At 37.6% G+C, this 23,114-nt stretch overlaps 1 protein-coding gene across 1 annotated transcript in view; it reads left to right on the top strand.

Moving 5' to 3' along the window:
* Positions 1–23,114, top strand: part of LOC131044115 (protein TRIGALACTOSYLDIACYLGLYCEROL 3, chloroplastic) — a 152,195-nt gene that overhangs the window by 33,392 nt on the left and 95,689 nt on the right. The window contains exons 3-6 of the mRNA XM_057977367.2: positions 18,330–18,425; positions 18,541–18,618; positions 19,056–19,117; positions 19,258–19,333. Of these exons, the coding sequence (XP_057833350.1) occupies positions 18,330–18,425; positions 18,541–18,618; positions 19,056–19,117; positions 19,258–19,333 (312 nt within the window). The remainder of the gene's footprint in view (positions 1–18,329; positions 18,426–18,540; positions 18,619–19,055; positions 19,118–19,257; positions 19,334–23,114) is intronic.

Genomic DNA, 23,114 nt, shown 5'->3' with positions numbered 1-23,114 from the left:
AGGGGTGGTTTATTCAGGTTTCTTGGAGTTCATTTTTGGAAGGTAATAACTGAAGTGATTTTATAATTTCAAGTTGCTTTTTGATCCCCACGCCTAGGCTCAATGACTTTTAAGTTATTTTTAAAAGATGTTCTCATTTGGTCGTCCAAGTTGGGAATTATTAGTAATTTTTATTAAGTTATTTGTGCACATGAAAACAAAAATAAAATAAAGTAAAACTATCAACCCTGTTGGCAATTGACACTCATCCGGTGTTTTTTGGTGGCTGATTATTGGTTTAGGGTTGTCATTGATGGCAACTCTTCATAGAGATTCAATCCGGTGGTCATAATTCTTCTTTTCGGAAGCATGTGTTAATTTATTTTATGTTTTTGCATTTCAGTTTCAAATATTTGCTTCCGGTGATTTAAAGTTAAGTTTGAAAATCGGCTTATCGGTAGATCACTGATTCACCCCCCCCCTAAGTGATCCCTGATTCCAACAAATCCCACATGGCCTGAAGAAGAGGGTTGATTCCTTTGAGAGAGCTATAAAAGCCGGTTTGAGAGGCTCATTTGGGTATGCTGAATATTGAGATAACAAAGTGCTGCTAAAATGCTTTTTGAGTCTTGGCTTCGAGGTTTTGTGCCTTCCTAGATGGTTGCAGTTTCGAGTTTGAAAGACAACTCCTAGCCGATTGGAGTAGCTTCATTCAAAGGTTGCCATTGGATTCAACAGAGAAGTTCTTGGTATTTTCAGTTGTGGAAACCCTCTTGCTGATTTCATGTTCTTACTCACCCTGGTTGAGGGATTGAACTGATTTTTGTGGGTATGGATTCATTCTTCTCCTATGCCCTAGGCGTCCATTTGTTCCAGTTTGTGTAATTTCTAAAGCTGAACGGCCCAGCTTGATGTCCATACCACGTTTTTGGGGGCTGCATTGGAGAGCGTGCTATATGTTTGGATTGATCTTTGGGGTGGCTTGCTGTCCTTACCTAGTTGTCCAGCCTCTGCTTCCAGTTTAGGTTCATTCAAAGGTGATTCGAGAGATACGAACATAACAGGGATAATCTGGGTGGCTGTTCAGAAAAATCATAATATTGCTCTCACAAATTAGAGTTGGTAAACGCTGTCCAAATTCTCTGTATTCACTATTTAATTTGGCATCGAGTTTGGATTAGACGTTCTATTGATTAGCAATGATATTGTGATGATATCTCTAAGTTTTTCATAGTTAGCTTTTGTATTCGCTGATTTAGTAGTACTAAACAACTTGCTTAATTTCAGTTTTTGAAGCTAACTCTTTCCCACTGAATAAGTGGAAGTGGCTGGTTATACCGCCAAGTTTTTGCTACAATAAGTTTCTAGTTGTTTCATTTGTATTCCCCATTGAAAAGGTGGAAGTGGTTGGTTACATCACCAAGTTTGCTTTCAATAAGCCTCAAGTTAATCTTTTGTAATCACCACTGGATAATTGGAAGTGGTTGGTCATGCCGCCAAAATATAGTGCTCTTTCAATGTTTTATCATATCCTCCCACTGCACAAGTGGTCGAGATGGCTTACTTTTTCTTATTGCTAATGCTAATGGGTGCTAGTGTTGTGTTCAAAAACGGAAAAAACTAAGGGGGAGTGGTATCAGAGCTAGTTTTCCTGCCAGCTTGTGAGTTCTGTTGATAAATTTCTCAATGAGTGATATATAAATCAGATGTTACAACAGAGAGCAGAAGAGACAACAGTTTCAGATTGCACCGGTTCCAATTGAAGAGACATTCTTAGAAGTTCTCAAAAACAAAGAAGCGACAGTTGGGAACATGGTTGAAAGGGGGGTAGACCCAAATAAGACTCTTGAAGCCAGAGTAGAAATAAAGTTTGATACTATGTTAAATATGATGTCACAATTGCTAGCCAAGCTTAGTCAAAATCAAAATGTGATTTCTAATCAACCCACCAACGGAGCCGAAGCAAGCACTTCCAATACCAATGGCGAAATGGAAGTATTAATGGAGGTAATGGAGGATCAAATGTTGTAACGCTTGGAGGATCAGCTCCTAGACCTTCACAACACACCTTTCTACCCAAGGAAGCACCACCAATTGAAGTTGAAGTACTAAAGGCTGATGAAGTGAGAAATTGCTACATGGAATATGTTTCTCTTCCTATGAAGATCCTAGACATTCTCACCCTGGATCAGTATATGGGTCAAAAGAAAAGAAGAGGAGGTGGGAGACATGAGAATTGCTCTCTTGTTCCAAGAGACTATCAACAAGCCCTTGGAAAAGTCACCTTAGCTCACTTTGACGGAAGTGACAAATGTTTTGCTAGATCGTGGGTTCAAAAGCTAGACAACTACTTGTTCTTGAGGCCGATGCCTGAAGAAGATTTTATCAAGTTTGCCACTTTGCATCTAGATGGAGTTGCCCTTGAATGGTGGTATCATGATCTGCTCACTCTTGGCCATAACCTCATTGCCACCTATAATGAGTTTACCAATAAACTCATTGAAAGATTTGACACTAAGGATCCTGAGGTGAGGTTTCGTGAACTTGCACAGTTAAAATAACAAGGTTCACTTGATGCCTACATAATTGATTTTCAGAAACTTGTTATGATGGTGCCTATCATCACTTAAAAGAGGCTTGTAGTACTTTTTTTTTAAGGGCTAGAGGAACCATTGAAAGGTTGTGTGAAGGCGTTCGATCCACCAACTTTGACTGAAGCAATCAAAAAATCTAGAAGTATGGAGTGGGCTGCCCCAAAGTCAAAATTTCAGTCCAAGCCCTTTTCTTATAGAAAGGGCAAGAAGAAGTTTCTAAATCAGACCAAGAAATTTCCTTCTAAGATGGATGATGAGCTCCGAAAAGAGCTACATACGAAGAATTTGTGTTACATCTGCAAAGAACCATGGGCCTCGAGTCATAAGTGCTATGGAAAAGGCAGTGCACACCACATGGAGGCTTATTTTGCCGATGGATCAGAATCCGAAAATTCAGAACAATAGATTGATATTGGGGAAAGTGAGTATGAAGAGGTTCCGGAAGAGGCAGAAGAAAACCAAGAAGGTGGGGGTTTAGTTGCCCAACTTTCTAGTCTCCATAAGAATGAATCCTTTAGAGTTTGTGGAGTGCTTGGAGAGCACCGAGTCATTGCTCTTATTGACACTAGAGCAACTCATAACGTAATAGATGAGAAAGTTGTTGCAAAGTTAGGCCTTACAACTGATGAAGTTGAAGATTTCAAAGTAATGGTAGCTGATGGTTCTACTATCTATTGCAACCGGATGGTCTCTAATATGTTTATGTGGTTGGGAAACTACGAAATGAAGGATGACTTCTATGTTGTTAGCATTGGAGGCACCGATGATGCAGTACTCGGCATACAATAGTTGCAACCTCTTGGTGAGATCACTCTAAATCTGCAAACTATGGAGTTGAAATTCACATAAGAGGGGAAGAAAGTAGTGTTGAGAGGGATGTCAAATGGAGGCTTTCGTACTGTGTCCTTAAAGAGGATGGAAAAGATGGTTCATCATGGTCAAGTAGAATGGGCAGCAGAATGTTTGGTCATGGTATCCAATCCTATAGAAGAAAAGAGGCATTAGCATCCGGATATTCAAGAATTGATCACCAAGAGGAGTAGAGTTTTTGATAGTCTACCCCTTGGGAGACCTCCTGAGAGAGGGACCAAGCACATCATTGAACTTGAAGAAGGAGCCAAACCGATATTCAAAGAAGCAGAAAGATGAAATAGAAAAGGCCATCAAAGAACTCTTGAATATGGGGTACATCCGCTCGAGCAAGAGCCCCTTTGCTTTTGCAGTAGTTCTAGTCAGGACAGGACTATGGGCATGTGCATAGATTACCAAGCTCTATACCAGAAAACCATTAGCAATCGGTATCCCATACCCAAGATCAATGAGCTCATAGATGAGCTACATGGGGTTATTTACTTCTCCAAGATTGATCTTAGATCGGGGTACCATCAGATCAGAATGAGGGAGTCGAATATTGAGAAGACAACCTTCAGATGCCATTTTGGGCATTTTGAGTTTCTAGTCATGCTCTTTGGGTTGACTAATGCACTTGCTACTTTCCAATCCTATATGAATAGGATATTCCAAAAACAATTGAGGAAGTTCGTGTTTCTTTGATGACATCCTCATTTACAGTAAGTCATGGGAGGAGCATCTTGAGCACTTGGAGGAAGTGCTTAGCATTTTGGAGTCAAAGTCCTTGTTCTCGAAGGAGTCCAAGTATGAATTTGGAATGGCCAAGCTGCTTAACCTTGGACATGTGATTAACTTTAGGGGAGTTAGTGTTGATCCTGAGAAGATTGAGGCGATCTTGGATTGGCCTCCTCTAGAGAACCTTACTCAGTCGAAACGTTTTCTGGGCTTGTGTGGTTTTTATAGAAGATTTGTGGAAGGTTATTCTCAGATGTTTGCCCCTCTCACTGATCTTACCAAAAAGGGGAATTTGCATGGTTAGAGAGCACAAATGGTTTTTGATAAGTTCAAACAGCTCATGAGTTAATGTCCCGTGTTAGCAACACCATATTTCTCCCAGACCTTTGAGTTACTTTGTGATGCTTTAGGAGTGGAGTTGTGTTAATGCAAGACAAACATCCGTTTTTTTTTTAAAGCAAAAAGCTGAGAGGAGCTGAAAAACATATTCGATTTATGATAAAGAGATGCTTGCAATCATGCATGCCTTGGCCAAGTTCCGACAATATTTAGTTGGGAGTAAGTTTGTGGTGAAGACTAATCACAACAGTCTTAGGCACTTCATGCGTTAGAAGGATTTGAACGAGAGACAACAAAAATGGGTGAGTAAGCTCCAAGCTTATGATTTTGATATTGAGTATGTCAAGGGGAAGAACAACATTGTGGTTGATGCTTTGTCTAGAAGGCCACATTTGAACTCATTGGTTGAGATCATTGTTGATTGGAAACAACAGATTAATGTAGAGTATGCCAAAAATATGTTTGCTACCAGTCTAGTGGAGGGCACTTTGCATGATGAAAGGTGTCAGATGGTTGATGATTTGATACACTATAAAGGTAGAATCTTCCTAGTACTTGATTCCAAATCCAAGAAGAAGATTCTTCAATCATCTCATGACATCCCCTTGGTTGGTCATCAAGGGTATTTCAAGACATTTCAACAGATTCGAGAAAGATTTTCTTGGAAGGGACTCAAGGATGAGATCCTTTGCTACATTATAGAGTGTCCGATCTGCCAACAAAACAAGAATTAGCACACTTTTCCAGTTGGTTTGTTGCAGGCCCTACCTATTCTTGATCAGAAATGGGAAAGTATATCAATGGATTTCATCATTTGGTTACCAAGAGTGTAAGGGAAAGATTGCATATATGTTGTTGTGGACAGATTGACTAAATTTGCACACTTCTTTGCCATTACCAACTCATTTATAGTGGCTCAGGTTGCTGATCTCTTCTTCAGAGAAGTGTTTAGATTGCATGGTTTGCAAAAAACCATTGTGAGTGATAGGGACATCAAGTTCCTAAGCATCTTTTGGTAGGAGATCTTCAATTTGAGTGGCATAGTACTCACTCCTAGCAACAGTTATCACCCTTAGACTGATGGAAAAATTGAGGTTGTAAACAAGTGGTTAGAAGGTTATCTCAGAAATTATGTGTCTGGGCAGCAGAAGGCTTGGGTGAGATGGATTCATTTGGGAGAGCATTGCTACAACTCTTCCTATCACATGTCGATTAGGATGTCTCCTTTCACAACCTTGTATGGGTATGAGGCACCTAGCTTTGCTGATTTGACTTTTTGAGATAGTAGAGCCCCTCAAGTTAGGGATATGTTGCAGAAGAGTCAAGACGTTCCGAAATCTTTAAAGGACAACCTTCAACATGCATAGAATCAACAAAAGATGTATGCAGATCGACAACGAGTAGAGTGCACTTTTGAGGTTGGAGATATGGTTTACTAGAGGCTCCAACCTTACCAACAGTCCACTCTCAAGAAGAGTGGAGTAGAGAAGATCAAGCCCCGTTTTTATGGACCATTCAAAGTCACCAAGAGGGTCGAGGAAGTGGCTTACGAGTTGGAGTTACCTGAAAACAGTAAGGTACACAATGTTTTCCATGTATCATGCCTCAAGAAGGCACTTGGGCACAATGTGGTAGTTTCATCAACTTACCTCCTTTGGATGAGGAGGGACAGTTGGTTTTGATTCTAGAGGTCATCATTAACTCCAGGGAATGCTCTTTGAGAAGTACTTTGAAAGAGTACTTGGTTAAATGGAAGAACCTACCGATTGAGGATGCGACTTGGGAGAATGATTAGATTTTGCAATATCCAGCCTTGCGATTGCTTGGGGACAAGCAATCTTGGGGAGGGCGGACTTTAATGTCCCCTTCTTAGCTTTAGATTGTTAGATGCATCTTTAGCCTATTCTAGAAACCCATAGGCTAATCAGAGACTAAATTAGGGTTTCCATCTTCAGGGTGGATTTTAGAGGGGTGTTTGAAGGAGTCTGGTAGTTTTCTCTCTAGGTCTTTCTGAGTTTTCAGAGAGCTTCAGAATGGTGTGACATGCATTTCCATCAGAGGAGATTTTTGAACTTACTATTTTTAGTAAGTTACGACGGCTACATGGATTGTGCGTAAAAGGTGCTTGAAGTCACTTACCATTTTTAGCAGTATGCTATTTTTAGTAAGTACTATTTTTAGTAGTATGATAAAGCACTTGGTTTCCATTTCTCGTAGTCTGGTTTGAGGGGTTGTTTATTTAGGTTTCTTGGAGTTCGTTTTTGGAAGGTAATAACTGAAGCGATTTAATAATTTCATGTTGCTTTTTGACCCCCACGCCTAGGCTCAATGACTTTAAGTTGTTCTTAAAAGATGTTCTTGTAATGTCCCCTTCCAACCAGTGATCACTCCTGGTGATGAATAGCCTATTCAGGAGGCCCGTAGGCTATTTTTGGCAAAATTAGGGTTTCCATCTTTCGGGAGGATTTTGAGTGTGAAGCAGTTGGAGTTTGGTAGAATGAATCAAAGTTTCCTTGTGGGTTTTCTGTAAGCTTCGCAGTGGTATGACATGCAATCAGTTCAGGGGAGTTTGCAGAACTTACTATTTTTAGTAAGTGGTTGTTAGTTGTCATGATTACTGGGTTTTTCTGGGTCTCTCGAACTGAGCTACAAGGTTCGAAGAACAGTCTTTTTGGAGTTGTTTTCAGGACTTACTATTTTTAGTAACTATCATTTCAGGTAGTTCTATTTATAGCAGTTCAGTTGTGAGTTCTAACCTAGCTCAGTTAGATGGTTTTCAGCACTTCAGTCCATTAGTTCAATTTGGCATAATCAATATTTGATTTTTAATGATTTATTAAATATTACTAGTTTATGCTAAAGTTAATATTTAATCTGTTTTGGACGACTTATGGAAAAATACTTTGCACCTAAAAATATTATATTTTCCCTAAGTCAGTGGCGTGAGAAAAGGAGGCATTTTCATGAAGTTTATTATGTTTTTAAGTTGTAAGTCTTACACCAAGGAAAAGTTCGAACTTTTGCCTAGGAGTTGGACGCCAAACACATGAGGGAGTGGGAAATCAAATGCAAATGCAAAAGTTGTAATTTGGATGCCATTTGGAGGTGAATTTGGGGTCTCAAAATCTATAAATATGAGAGCTTGGTCTCTCATTTGGTATCTTTGAACATTTTCATAACGAAGTGCTGCCAAAATTGTGCCAGACCTTTGCTTCGAAGTTGCGTGCTTCCTAGCTTGTACCAGTTTCGTGCTTGAGAGATAGCACCTAGTTGTGAGAGAGCCTATTTCTCATCCAGAGGAGTAGATTGAGTTTCAAAGTGATGGAGTTTGTTGCTACATTTTCAGTTTTCTGATTGCTGTTGTGTTTTTGGTTTGTGTTGGGCGTATAGTGGCTGAAGCAATATTTTGATCGTACCTCCTTGTCCGCTGAGCGTATCAACATGGGTATTGGCTCTGATTTTATCTATCCCATAGGCGATGATGTCCTCCAAAGGGGATTTGCTAGTTTGCTGATTTGGATTTTTTATTGCTGATCGAATTTTTCTACTGGGATGCCCCTTCCCTAGTTGCCTTGGGTTGCGTGTATCTATCTAGTCGCGGACTTCGGAGTTGCAGGTTTGAGGTTTGGAAATGGTCGCTTATGCCATGTTAGTCATTTGCTTTTGATTTGGTGTGATTTGGAGCATATTTGTGTTAGTTATGAGCATTTTGGTGTTTCCTGTAGTGGCTGGTCTGTGTGTTATGCAATTTCTAAATTAAGAACAGCAATAGTTGGTTTATGTTTGAAGTTGGTTTTAGAGGTAGCTTTCATTGTGATCAGTGTTCTTCTATTCTAATCAATTCTCTCTATATTGTAAGGTTGAATAGTAGTACTATCAACCACTTCTGGACTGTAAAGCATACCCGTTGAAAAGTGGAAGAGGCTGGCTTGCCGCCTACGTTTGATATTTGTAATTCTGTCCTGCTGCTACATAAGCGGTAGAGTGATATTTTGTTTGTAATGGTCCTCCCGTTGCATAAGCGGTTGAGTTGAGCTTTGTTTTAAGTGTTTAGTCCTCCCTCTGAAATATGGCAGTAGAGTGATTCGTGCTTGGTTTTGCTCTTGTTTTCCTTGGCTGGTTTACCGCCAAACTTTCTAGTTTTCTATTCCCGCTGGAAAGTGGAAGGGGCTGGCTTGCCGCCCATTATTGTAATCAGTGCTTTCAGCAGTTTGCATCTAACGATCCCCTGCTACCGTATGCTCTCACCCTCCCAGTTTGGGCTATCGGTGATCAAAAGGTGTAGGGTTCTTTCCAATTGGTTTGGATTTCATTTCTCTAACCCTAACAGTGTTGTTGTGCTTCTAATCATGTTGAAAATTAAAAAAAAAAATTGTTGGGGATATTACAGTTCTCATGTGGTCATCCAAGATGGGAATTATTAATAATTTTTATTAAGTTATTTGTGGACATGAAAAGGGAAATAAAATAAAGTAACACTTTGAATCCCACATGGACTGGAGAAGAGGGTTGATTCCTTTGAGAGATCTATAAAAGCAAGTTTGAGAGGCTCATTTGGGTATGCTTAATATTTAGATAACGAAGTGTTGCTGAAATGCTTTCAGAGTCTTGGCTTTGGGGTTGCGTGCCTTCCTAGTTGGTTGTAGTTTCGAGTTTGAAAGACAACTCCTAGCTGATTGGAGCATCTTCATTTAGAGGTTGCCATTGGATTCAATAGATAAGTTCTTGGTATTTTCAGTTGTGGAAACCCTCTTGCTGATTTCACGTTCCTACTCGCCCTGGTTGGAAGATTGAACTGATTTTTGTGGGTACCGATTCATTCTTCTCCTATGCACTAGGTGTCCATTTGCTCCAGTTTGTGCGATTTTTAAATCTGATCAGCCCAGCTTGTTGTTCATACCATGTTAATGGGGGCTGCATTGGATTGTGTTCTATCTGTTTGGGTTGATCTTTGGGGCGGCTTGCTGTCCTTACTTGGTCGTCTAGCCTTTGTGCTTCATTTGCTTCTAGTTTGGGCTCATTTGGAGGTGATTTGAGAGAGATACAAACATAATAGTGATTTTCTGGGTGGCTGTTCAAAAAATTCAGAATGTTGCTCTCTCAAATCAGAGTTGGTAAACGGTGTCCAAATTATCTGTTTTCACTTTATTTAATTTGGCATCAAGTTTGGATTTGACATTCTATGGATTAGCTTTGATATTGTGATGATATCTCTGAGTTTTTCATAGTTTGCTTTTGTATCAGTTGATTTAGTAGTACTAAACAGCTTGCTTAATTTCAGTTTTTGAAGCTAACTCTATCCCATTGAATAAGTGGAAGTGGCTGGTTATACCGCCAAGTTTTTGCTACAATAAGTTTCTAGTTATTTCATTTTGTATTCCCCATTGAAAAGGTGGAAGTGGCTAGTTATGCTGCCAAGTTTGCTTTCAATAAGTCTTCAGTTAATCTTTTGTAATCCCTACTGAATAAGTGGAAGTGGCTGGTCAAGCCACCAAATGTAGAGCTCTTTCAATGTTTTATCTTATCCTCCCACTGCACAAGTGGTCGCGATGGTTTACTTTTGCTTATTGTTACTGCTAATGGGTGCTAGTTTTGTGTTAAAAAACGGATAAAACTAAGGGCGTTATTTCATTTTTGGTCATATGTGGACATTAATATAATTTCTTTCTATCTTTCTTTATAACTCCTTATGGCACTTGCTCAATATTCTCATCAACAAGCTTAACCCAAAACATATATTTCTGGCCAAAAGTGTATGCCTCTGCATGAAATGTTTAGGTTTTTTTGTATTTTGAAAACCTTATTTTTACATAGTTTGAAATTTTGATACTTTGAGTCCCAAACATGATAACTAGCCTCCCAATGAAAATGACGTTATTGATTTGATAATTTCTAAGATAACTCTTCAACAGAAATAAAATCCACATTGGCTATTTTTGTCCCTTGTTGTAGTTGATTATTTTCTATACTTTCACACTGTTCTTTACCATAGTGGATGCACTTGAGAGCTCTATTATTCATCTACAAAGATACAACAAAAGCAACACAATATGACATAGGCCAAGCTTAACTTTGAAATATGACCATTTGAATTGATGGAAAGACGAGATTTTAGCTCAGAAACTCACAGTACAAAACTTTGTATGGGTTCAATAATTGCCTTTGTACTTTTGTCCCTTCATGGTCCAAGTCCTTAGATTGTAAACAGAGGTATATGCTTTCTTGTCAGCCATCTAGCGTTTGGCAGAGTTTTAATGCATCTCCCTGTTGTTGCCCAAAACAACAAAATACAACATAGACTGAGCATAAGTTTGAAATATGACCATATGAATTTACAAAAAGATGAGGCTTTAGCTGAGAAACTTGACACAATACGTAAATCTGTATGGATATAACCCCTTAAATTTGTACTTTGTCCCTTCATGATCCAAGTCCTTGGATTGTAAATACAGGTTTAGACTTTCTTCTTAGAGTTAAAAGTATTTCATAGAGTTTTAAGTGCCAACTCCCAGCTGTCCCCACCTAGGATATTTTTTGGTGTCACTAAAACCACATGCTGTATCCCACTCTCTGAAACTTGGAGAAACACTGCTAAAGTATAACCAAGGAATTAAAAAACATGAGAACACAACTTAGAAATGACTTTTATTATTCATATTTATAACCTGAGAAGCAATAGATGCGTTATTAATGTAGGTTCTCAGGAAGGGCCACACAACACACAAGTCTCCAGCACAGGTTTCTGATTCAGCTCTGAATGTTTTAGTAACAGTTATATCGTGAAAGGAAAAGTAATCAGAATAACAATAAGAGGAATATTAGGTTATATAAAATTTGTACTTTGTACCTGCATGATCTAAACCCTAGGATTGTAACTAGAGGTTTGGGGATTTTGGTCAGAGTTGTATTAAGTGTAGTATTTAGGAGAGTTTTAATAGCCATACACTTGGAACATTTTTATTTTGTTACTTTATGATCGAAGCCCTAGGATTGTAAAAACAGGTTTGGGCTTTCTTTCCAGAGTTCTATCAACTCTAGTACTTAGTAGAGTTCTAATAGCCACATGTAATGTCCCCTTCCTAGGTGACAGGTAGTTGAGCAGGGATTGGCCTATCATCGGGGTCCCGTAGGTCAGCAGGGTGGTTTGGGGGACCCAACCGAGGGTTGTGGAGCTCAATAAGGAGCTTTACGAGCCTTTTAGTTTGGAGTTTTGGGGTGAAACCATGATTAAAATAAAAATATTAAAGTTGGCCTTATGTGAATAGTAAAAAGTGAATAGTAACAGAGAAACATAAGAGGAATAGCGAAAAGTGCCCCCTATCCTAGTAATTTAAGTTGTTTTTTAAAAAGGGGCTAAGTTCACAATGAGAAATTAGACCCTCAAGGATATTTTATGAATTTAAGGCCAAATAGTAACCCCAAAATAGATAAAAAGGCATTTTGCCTAGCATTTAGATTCATTCTTACCTTTCCATTTTCAGATCAGCAGCTTGCATGAGGGTTTCAGTAGCTTAGGGCTTCCAGGAACGCCAACTTCTGGAAGATTTGGGGGATTTGGACGAAAACCCATCTCTCCGGGAATTAGTTTCCATCCGAATACAACTTCAATGTGCATATGGCAGCCTTCTTTGGGGATTCATGAGCAGATTTATCAGTTGGAGGGCAGATTTTCTCCATTGGTTGCAGGGCAGACCTTCTAAAGGTCATTATTATCCATTTCCAGCTCTATTTTAGTCAGCCGCTCCATTTGGGGTAGAAGGATTTCTAACCCTAGAGTATATTTAGGGCTTTAACATTATTTGGAGCTGATTTCTATATTTCTATTGGCTGGAAATTTACATCAGACCTATGGGCACATGTTAATGGTATGTTCATTGCTCTTTTAAGCCAAAAAGAAAGTTTCTTGATTATCTTCCTTATGTGTTATGCATTTTGTTATGTTAAATCAACAATCTCTTTTATGTAATATTCAAAAATCTTGCATAAACTTCAAAACCAACCAAAACAAAAACAAAGACCAATCAAATCCTTCCAAATATATGCTGGCCAAAGTCTTATCAGCAGACAAACATTGAACATAACCTCAAATTTTGGATCAGACCTGGTAAAAGTTGGATTGGGGATCTTTCACCACACCCCTCAAACAGTTGTTCTTTGTCGCTTAATGATCTAAGCCCCAGGATTATAATAGAGGTTTGGGCTATCTTGTTAGAATTTTGTTATGTCTAATATTTGGTAGAGTTCTACTAGTCATGCCCCCTGTTGTCCCCAAAATCTGGATATTCTTTTTTCATATCTGCTACTATCTTCTTGCTTCTCACTGCCCCTGAAAGCTAAAAACAACCAAGGAATTGAAATAAACATGTGAATACTGTTGGCGGCAATATTGTACACGGAAATAAAACTAGTTAATTAAGTTGTAATTGTGTTGGTTAGTTGGCAACTGAGGGGTGGCAGTTGCGGTGTGACGGTTGGCGCTTGCACCCCCTCGGCATCTTTATATACTTCCGAATGTAACTTGTGTAGAACAATTATGAATGGAATAACATCTCTTATATTACATCTGATATCTATGGCATTATTATTCTGCATTACGTGTTTTATCTGTGTGCTTTAAGTTATTCACCCGAGAGGGCAAACAAATACACCTTAGAACTAAACATTATATTTGTAAACCAAGAAGCTATATATGAGGTTTGATGTGTGCACTCAGAGAGGACCACATGGCATGCAAGTCTCTGGCATATATTTCTAATTCAACTCTAAATTTTTAACCATAGCCACACAGTCCAACAAGAAGTCCATGCTGCTTCCATGTGAACATGCCCCCTCATTGGTTCTTATCCGTTAGGAAAGTGCCTTCTACTCTTGAATCTGAAATTAATTTTTCTGCTCTTGAATCTGAAATTAATTTATACTCTTGAATCTGTAAGATAAAATGTTCTAGATATCTATTCCTTGTGTGTCTTGTGTCTCATTGATTTTTGCTTCTATTGTATGAGGATGATCATTATTGGCTATATATGAGTAAGCATAATTCATTTAACAGTTTTTTAACCAAATAAAGAAAAGTATCTTGTGTTGGTGTTGGAAATAAGCCACACCCGGACCAACGATGGATTGGTCCAAGAGGGGCCAGTAGCTCAGTGGTAAAGCACTCCAGCAGGGTATGGAAGGTCCTAGGTTCGAGTCCTAGCTGGTCCATGCTTCAACATGGTATCAGAACCAGGTCCAGGCTAGGAGCCCCGAGCACACAAGAGGTGTGGCTTAAGGGGGGTTGTTGGTGTTGGAAATAAGCCACACCCGGACCGACAATGGACTGGTCCAAGAGGGGCCAGTAGCTCAGTGGTAGAGCACTCCAGCAGCATATGGAAGGTCCTAGGTTCGAGTCATGGCTGGTCCATGTCTCAACTGAAAAAGTCATATAACTTATTGTGCGTAGGAAAACAACTTCAAAATTTATTGAACAAAAAATACAAAATGCCCATCCACACAAAGACGCAAATATTTAATGTGTAGAAACCCTCTTGTGGCACAAAAATCCACGAGGAAAAAATGGAACTGGTTTCATTCCTTCTAGAATACTTATGAAACAACCTCATTATGATTCTTTAACTACAAAGATATCTGCAGTATTTTCCTCTATTTCTGACTACTGCATTATAGGTTGATATATAATATGCATATTAGAGAAACGAACATCTGTGAACATGAGTTGTTTTGGTGGAAGATATGTACTAAAAGCCAGTACATGTTGGAGATAAATAAAATGACTGAGATTACAATATGTAAAGATGATCTAGGAGAATTTACATTGCAACATTTCAGTGAATAGTCTACTTCTATTTATATGTGTACTTTTGTATCTATAGCAATGGAAAATAATGAGATCCTGTATATATATGTATGTATTTGTGCTTATTGATGTGGCAAATTTATGTCTACTATGTAATGTCCCCACTTTGAAATAGAATTTAATAATAAATAATAATTATAAAATTAAAATACAAAAGAATAATAATAAAATTTAAATTTAAATTTAAAAGAATGTGATTAAAATTTAATTAAGTCAATGAATGGTCAAAAGGCATGAAATGATTAGTTGTGACTCCCCCAATTATGAAGTATAAAAGGGAGAACTCATTTGAAGGGGGGAGGATTTGGGAATAAAAAGTGCAGATCTGATTGTGAAAGGTGTTAATTTTGTGGATCAGAATTAAAATATATCTTGTTCTATGTATTATCTATCACTGAATTGTTGTATAAATCTGATTGTCTTCTTTTATGTTGCAGGAGAGGAGGAGCATTTTTATTTCAATGTCCATTCTCACACATTTCATTTGGTATATGTAGTGGACTGGGTACGGTCAAGCGATGCCTTGACCGGCCATGTCTTTTGGACATGGCCTATCAAGACATCACTTGATCGTGCCCCCTCACAATAATAAATCTTTGAATGAGAGACTTCCTTTATCTTTCATTCAATCATTTATCTTACCAAGGCTATCATGCATTAACACTCCTTCTTAGCTAGGTAAGATAAATGTAAAAGGTATTGGGAGCAATATTCATAAATCGTATGATGCTTATCTTGGGACCATAGTTTCAAGATGTGAATTGCCTCTGTCGGCGATTCTATTCACAAACTCTTGAGTGGATTGCCTCTGTCGGCGATTCTATCCATAAGCTCTTGTGTGGATTGCCTTAGTCGGCGATTCTATCCACAAGCTCTTGTGTAGATTGTTTCAATCGGCGATTCTATCCATGAGCTCTCACGTGGATTGCCTGAGTCGGCAATTCTATCCATGAGCTCTTACGTGGATTGCCTCAGTCGGCGATTCTATCCACAAGCTCTTACGTGGATTGCCTCTGTCGGTGATTCTATCCACAAGCTTTTACGTAAACTGACATCGTTGGGGTTCGAATTTTGATTGTGCCAAGAGTTAAGAATTAGCACAAAAAGGCGATAAGGATGTGCAATGGTGTGTACAAATAATAATATGGCATGAACAAAAATAATGAATGTACCAACAAAAAACTCAGAAATTGTTGTAGTTTGGTTATGGTAGGGTATGTGCTTTTTTTTATATTTCGTGTTTGTTTACTCTTCTTTGCCAAATCATTTTGCTTTTCAATATTATATGGATATGAGCATGGTTATGGATTAGTCAGCTACAAGTAGTACTGCACAAATTGATAAACTCTATGGATTTATTCAATTGGTTGACCTAACCAATTTGAGAGCATTTCATACTCAGAATGGGTTTTCATTTGTCTGTGGTGAACGCATTTTCCCTGATTGCAATGTCTTCTTAACACAGCGTGTGGATGATTCACATATTTCTCTCATAATTACATTGCAATGATGGGTTCAACAAATGGACATAATAAAGTAGCACAAGATGGTCTTAAAATATTGCATGGTGACGGTGGTTTTTTTATTGCTTTGTTTGACTTGCCTTCATAGCACACAATTAAAAGTTTGCAGATTGAAATCAATGTCAAATTGATATTTGGCTCCATTCAAAAGTGGGTAGTATGTTGTCCACATGACAGTTTTTGATGCGGCAAGTCTATAGGGGGTTGGAAGCACTACATATACAACGTATGAGCCTACATACTCGTTTGTCATAGTGGTCAGTTACCCATGTAAGCCAATGGGATGGCACAGATACCATACAGGCATCCACAGATTTTTGAGAAGGTTTTGATTCTGATAATTTTTAGATTTGACAGAAGTTGTTGATTCTGGTTTCTACTCTTGGTGCTTAATTTGTGTTGGTAGAATCATTAGAGCATGACTACAATGTTTGTCATTTTTCAATTATTCTTGAGGTGGAGGCTTGAGCATGATGCATGATGAGTGTAGATGTCACGTATGAGAGTCAAAATGTGCTTGTAATATAGTTGTTTTGATGAAGGCTTGAGCATGACAAGTGTTCAGTTGAGGTGGAGCACATGAGAGAACCTGAGATGTGCTCACCATATGAGTTGTGGGCTCCTACCTAGTGTTAGTTGAGAAGGTGTAGCCTACTCATGTCCAGTTGAGCATTGCAATAGGGTTTGATCCAATGCAGCAACACAACATACTGAGGATCACAATCTTCACAGCTGCAGGGTATGTGGTTTGTGGTTAACTTTTTACATATTCCGATGAAAAAATACAACATTTGTGTCAGAAGAATGTTGGCACCAAAAGTAAATAATTAGGACTTGATTCTATCCACAATCTTGAGTTATTGTAAGATCGTCACCTTTCAATAACCTCAAAAATACAAGTGGAAATCATTTGGAAGTCATCACTTCCTTATGATTTACACAGGGCCCATAAAATAATTATTAGTATTAATAATAATAATCAATATTTACTATTTTTACCTCAGAAGTGCTCAATCTTGATTAGTAAGCTCCCTCTCAATCACAAGGTATCTTGAGTTTCTTCTAGAGAACATATTTTTCTGAACATATGTCTGAATTTCTGACTTCAGTAAGGGACACTTGTAGTTTAAGTTTGAGATGACAAGTTCTTGCAATGTGGCCAAATTCGAGACTTTCAAGGAGATATCAATCTGATCTTAATCGGATCTTCCTTCAGGCGGTTAGGCTTTATAGAAGGAAACCTGGCTCTGATACCATGTTAATTTTGTGGATCAGAATTAAAATTTATCTTGTTCTATGTATTATCTATCACTGAATTGTTGTATAAATCTGATTGTCTTCTTTTATGTTGCAGGAGAGGAGGAGCATTTTTATTTCAATGTCCATTCTCACACATTTCATTTGGTATATGTAGTGGGCTCGGTACGGTCAAGCGATGCCTTGACCGGCCATGTCTTTTGGACATGGCCGATCAAGACATCACTTGATCGTGCCCCCTCATGATAATAAATGTTTGAATGAGAGACTTCATTTATCTCTCATTCAATCATTTATCTTACCGAGGCTATCATGCATTAACAAAAGGTTGTGTCCCTTTCAAAGGACAGAAATAATGAAGAGTTGCACTCTTACAAAGGGTGCTAATGGTGAAAGAATGTGTCTCTTGCTTAGGGGCATACATGATGAAGAGGTGTGACCTCTCCCCCACATTGAGAGATCTAGAGGAAAGGAATCAAAAGCACCCAAGGACATCACCATCAATCAGATCAGATCAGAACTGTTATTAAGTTACAAGTCGTAACATCCTCGTTCTTGGTGGTATGCATGGGGATGTGCTTAATATATGAAGCCTGATAATGTTCTTATGCAGAATTTAATAGTAATATTAATATAGACTGCAATATGTATGATGATCATATACACACACACACACACACACACACACACATATATATATATATTCATAATACATGAGAAGTTAGCATATTTATAGTCCAATTATTTAATCATTTCTATTGCTCCACCCATAAGGAGATGCGCAGTGTTGTTAGGGAGAGGCGGAGTAAATCCATCCCAAAAATAGATGAGCCCCAAGGGTGAATGTGATGTTCCTGAAATCTGGGCTTCATTATGGAGGTGGTGTCATTGCTCCCTAGACAAGTAAATTCCCATCCAGGGTTGAGAATTAGAAGGGATTAAGATTAGAGCTCGAATAAGGACAATATCAGTTGTACTATGAACAACCATAGTTATTTAATATGTAATTAATTTGGCATAATAAGTAGTAATGTATGTTGCTCTTTAGGAATTGGCAGCCTCTTAATAGGGGACATTACATGTAATTTTTACTTCTTCATATTCTTTTCCTATCAGTTTATTTTTTGTAAATTTTTTGTTCTTGACTTTTTCTGCAGTTTATTTTTTTCACAAGTTTACTGTTGAGTTGGGCAGATTAGATATGGAGAAGCTGTTGGTATAATTGGACCATCTGGTACTGGAAAGTCTACTATACTTAAAATCATGGCTGGCCTTCTTGCTCCAGATAAGGTCTTCAGAATATTTTTCAGATGTTAATTTTCCCCATTCCATTGGTTTCTCATAACTAAATTCTGTTAAGGAATTATATTGCTGTGATTCAAGTAACTTCTATTGTGATGAACAGGGTGACGTCTATATTTGTGGGAAAAAGCGAGATGGTTTAATCAGCGATGAGGAAATGTCAGGTTTACGGATTGGCTTGGTATGTGCCTTTCTTCTTCCTTGACAGCTACTAAATTGTTGGCAATCAAGGTAAAAAGTTCAAAAGTAGCAGAATGTAAAAACAGGATGGAAAAACCATATGCTGGATGATGGCAAAATTTTAACTAAGATATTAACAAGAGATCATAGACACATCTTACAATAGGTTTGTGACAGACTGAAGTATTCGAATTATTTTCTTTTTTTTCATTTTTAATTTCCTGCAAATACCCAGATTGTGACTTGCACGCAGTTGTACCAATTTCTGCAATTTATCTACATATACTCAATAGATGAAAATGGATCAAAAGTAGGCTTTTCAACTATTTGAACTACATAACATAAAATGAACCCAAGAATGTGTAGTTTGATGCATTGTAAGTACTGATTCAGATCTTAAATATTGATGGTAAGGTTTTGCAATTTGTATTTATGCAGGTATTTCAAAGTGCAGCTCTCTTCGATTCCCTCACAGTTCGTGAAAATGTTGGCTTTATGTTGTAAGGATTAACAATCCTGCCATGACTACTTGGATGCAAATCTGGTTCCTGACTTTACATAAGAATTGTGCTATCAAAATTGTATTATTTGGATTTGTTGTTATGCAACAACTTATTATTTTGAATTCATGACTTGGTAGATACGAACATTCTAATATTCCACATGAAAGAATAGCAGCGCTTGTTACTGATTCCCTAGAAGCTGTGGGTTTGAAGGTACACAATCTATCATGCTTATGTATTGGTGTTATCAATTTGTTTTGAATTTGATGTTTAACATATTATGTGTTCTGTTTCATCCCATTGCATATATTACTAATGATGATGAAAATGGCCAACGTGCGTATATTTCTAAATAGAACCTTGACAGCCTGAGGACTAAGAGATCATTGATCTCATTAATGACTATACATAGTTAGGCTGAGCTTCACCATCTAAGCAATGGCAACCCATTAGTTTTGAATTTATGATTACTATGATTTGTTATCTTTATGATTATATCCTATTTCATTAAAGATGACAAATGTGTATGTATTTTGGAAAAGAACCTCGATGGTTTTATGACTAAGCAATGTTTGTTCTCACTGTTGACTAACTGAGATTAGGCTAAGTATTAGTTTGAATGGTCAATGGAGTATAATTCCTAACTAGTCTATTTCCTAGTTAGTTCTCTACTTAGGTCCTTTTCACAATTAGTTTGACTTAGAAATTTTTTCACTTTATCTCACATTGGTTGTGTTTTTAGTCTCTTGTTTGGTATATCCTATATATTTCCTAGCTACTCTATTTCCTTGTTGGTTCTTCACTTAGGTCCTTTCACACTTAGTTTACTTTAGGATTTTTTCACTCTATCCCACATTGGTTGTGTATTTAGTTTCTCTGTTGCTATATGATATATATACTCACATATTGCTTTCGTTGTAATCACTCATGCTTGTATGCTTGCATTCCTATTGAGTAGAATACAATGTATTCTATCATTTCTAATTTTATGTTAATGCTGTTTATGCTTTCTTTTCACTCATTTGTATTCTTGGGTGGCTTCACAGCCAAGTCTTACATGGTATTAGAGCATGGTTGTGTGTTGTGGGTTAGCCTTAATGAAATATAGGAGTGCAGATCTGTTAACTTCTGAAGAACATGAGTATGCTCTTCTTTTGCATCCTTTGATAATCTAGAAATTAAAAAAATGTTAAATATAGCAGATTCTAGAAGTTTTTGTTTCAAACTTGCTAGTTGTGGGTGCATTATTGGAGCTTCTTAGAGAAATTTTGGGCTCACCATTGAGTTTAGAGCAGCAAAAAAGGCTATATTTTCCTTTTGTTTTGTCCAAGTTGTACACCAAAGGCTAGATTTGCAAAGGTTTAAGATTTGTTTTTTTTTTGTCAGATTCAACATGTTGCTCATTTCTAGGGCATTTTGAGGCCAAACTGACCCTACTATTGCATCCAAAAGGCCCAAGAACCCTTATTTTCATACAAAAATTGCTCATTTTGGACAAAATTGCTTTTAAAGGCAAACCTTTTTTGCTCCTAAGCCAAACAATCCCGTGTGTAGATTTTCAATTTTGGGTCATTGTTGATATGTTTTTTGTGGACTTCATACGCAGAATAAAATACCAAGGTATCTCATCCTCTCTTGAACAAAATCCTCTCAAATGCTGAACTAAGTGGTCACTTGAGGTGAATCGAAGGTTCCAAATGTTAGGTCTTGACGCGTGGATAAGCTCAATGTTTGATGTGATATTGTTGGAATTGCAAGGGGGACTTACGTTTTACATGAACTCTTGCTGGAATGCGGCTAGAACTTGAGATCTAATTGATTTGAAAAAAAGATAAAAAGATGAGGGTTTAGAGAAACTACACTACTCCTAAGAATGTAAGAGACTGTCGCTTAGTGAAACTCTACTAGACTTTGCTTTGCCATGCAAACAACAACTCCACAAAGCTAGTGCGATCTTCTAAGGTAATCTTATCATGTTCAAATCACCACCAACAACATAGACACCATCAATGGGATGCATATCAATGGGTGAGTAGCAATCGAAGTTAAGCTTATGTAAAGAGTTCAGTTGACCAGGAAAAGTATTTAGCAATCAACAAAATACAAGTAGTATGAACATGTGAATTTCACCATTAATCATCCACAATAGCTTCCATCCATCTAATCAACATGAAAATAAATTGTAATATCCCCTGCAGTAGATAGATTGAATGTGCAAGGAATATTGTCAAACAATAGGCTGTCAACCTGCTGTTCTAACTCTCAGTCTGTATAACCTGCGTGTTATGCGGTTTCTAGGTCGCAGTATAACTTGCGTGTTATGCTGTTTTGACTGTTGCTAAGTTTTCAGACTTGTTTCGGAAGCATTAACCATAAAGCTCATCAAAGTGTGACTTGCAAATAACTACTTAATGATAGCATAACCCACTAGAATGATAGTGCAACTTGTTTCCAATGTAATCACATGAATTTGAATACAAAATCACACACCTACAGCTGATTGGAATTTCATCAAACTGTTGGCATGAAACCATAAGACAATGAACAAATGATATGCAACCTTATTTCTCCTTCATTTATGAGACAAATGGGTTCATTACAATGACCAAACCAATTCCCAACACTTAGCAATTTATCAAAGATTTTCTCAGAAAGTCTGAAGATACATGGCAGCCACGGACATATGCATATAACTGAGAAATACAAGGAAATATTGATACCAAAAGAACCTGATATAAATCGCCTAGCCTTGAGATTGAAGAAGCAAGCAAAATCCACTGAAAGGAAGACCTCTATGATGCCAAATGGCCTCCTTCCCAAAATCGCCCGTTTCAGATGTGCTTCAGACTGGGGGAAAATAATGACCGCTTCTACAAGCTTTCTTAGGCACCAAAAATGGTCGAAATCCTTCTCCAAAGACAGCGCTACAAACAAATGATGGCTTTGATGCTTGAACAAGGTGGAATAAGAAAAATCGTGGGTAAGGCTGACTGTTCTGACTGCTGCAGGTCTGCAGATTTGTAACAATTAATTACCAGCAATTAAGACTCCTTCCAGTCCCTAATCCTTATCGCTGATCATTCCCAATGATAGTGCTATCATCCAATGTTGGTTTTGATGTTCTAGCAAGCGGTGAGGAGTAAAATCGTAGTAATGGAGGTGTAGTTCGATTTTAACTCAGACCTGGTTATTATACCCCAAACCTTCCAAAATTCACATCAGAAAAGATCCTAGTAACATCGCCTTGCCTTCCCTAAGTATATCAATGTGAGTGTGAGCCAAATGAGCCAAAATCGTGGCTTCCCCAAAACTGATATAAATCTGAATAATTACTGAGATAAGAACTCAGTGAGAGTAATGCAATCAATTCCAAAATGGCAACCTTGTTGAAGATGCTTGATGCCAAACAATATCTCCAATATGAATCCAAGTAAAATTGGCCCTTGGCCACCAATGTAACACAAATGAGATGACTGAATTATCACCTCCTCAATGTAACCCCTCGAGAGATCTTTCACTCCCTCAGTTATGCTATCAATGGGATTTTTCGTTCCCAAAGACAATATTTTGCAGAAACCCTAGTCTCCACAAACTCCACAAAGAAAATAACAATTCCTGGCTGATTAGAAGCTGAGCTAAACCTCCTTTTATACTTTTTGAATCCATCATCGAGAAGCTTCTAGAAATAATATTAATTTAATATTATTTCATTTAAGTGACTTTATGATATAATATTAAATTAGGTCACTTTATTAAATTAATTAAATTTAAAGTCATCTTTTAATTTTAATTTTATTTGATAACTTTATAAATAATTAACTTAATACTATTAATTAAAATAATTAATTAAGCTATCCAATAAAAAATAACAATAATTCGGACAACTTAACTAATTAAATTAATTAATTATTCTTACTCCAAAAAATGGGGACATTACATAAATGAGAATGTTGAATCAACACATGGAGTTCACCATATCTTCAATGAAAATAAT

This window comes from Cryptomeria japonica, chromosome 4 (assembly GCF_030272615.1).
Source record: "Cryptomeria japonica chromosome 4, Sugi_1.0, whole genome shotgun sequence".
Lineage (NCBI taxonomy): Eukaryota > Viridiplantae > Streptophyta > Pinopsida > Cupressales > Cupressaceae > Cryptomeria > Cryptomeria japonica.
This window is presented reverse-complemented; position numbering and strand designations above follow the sequence as displayed.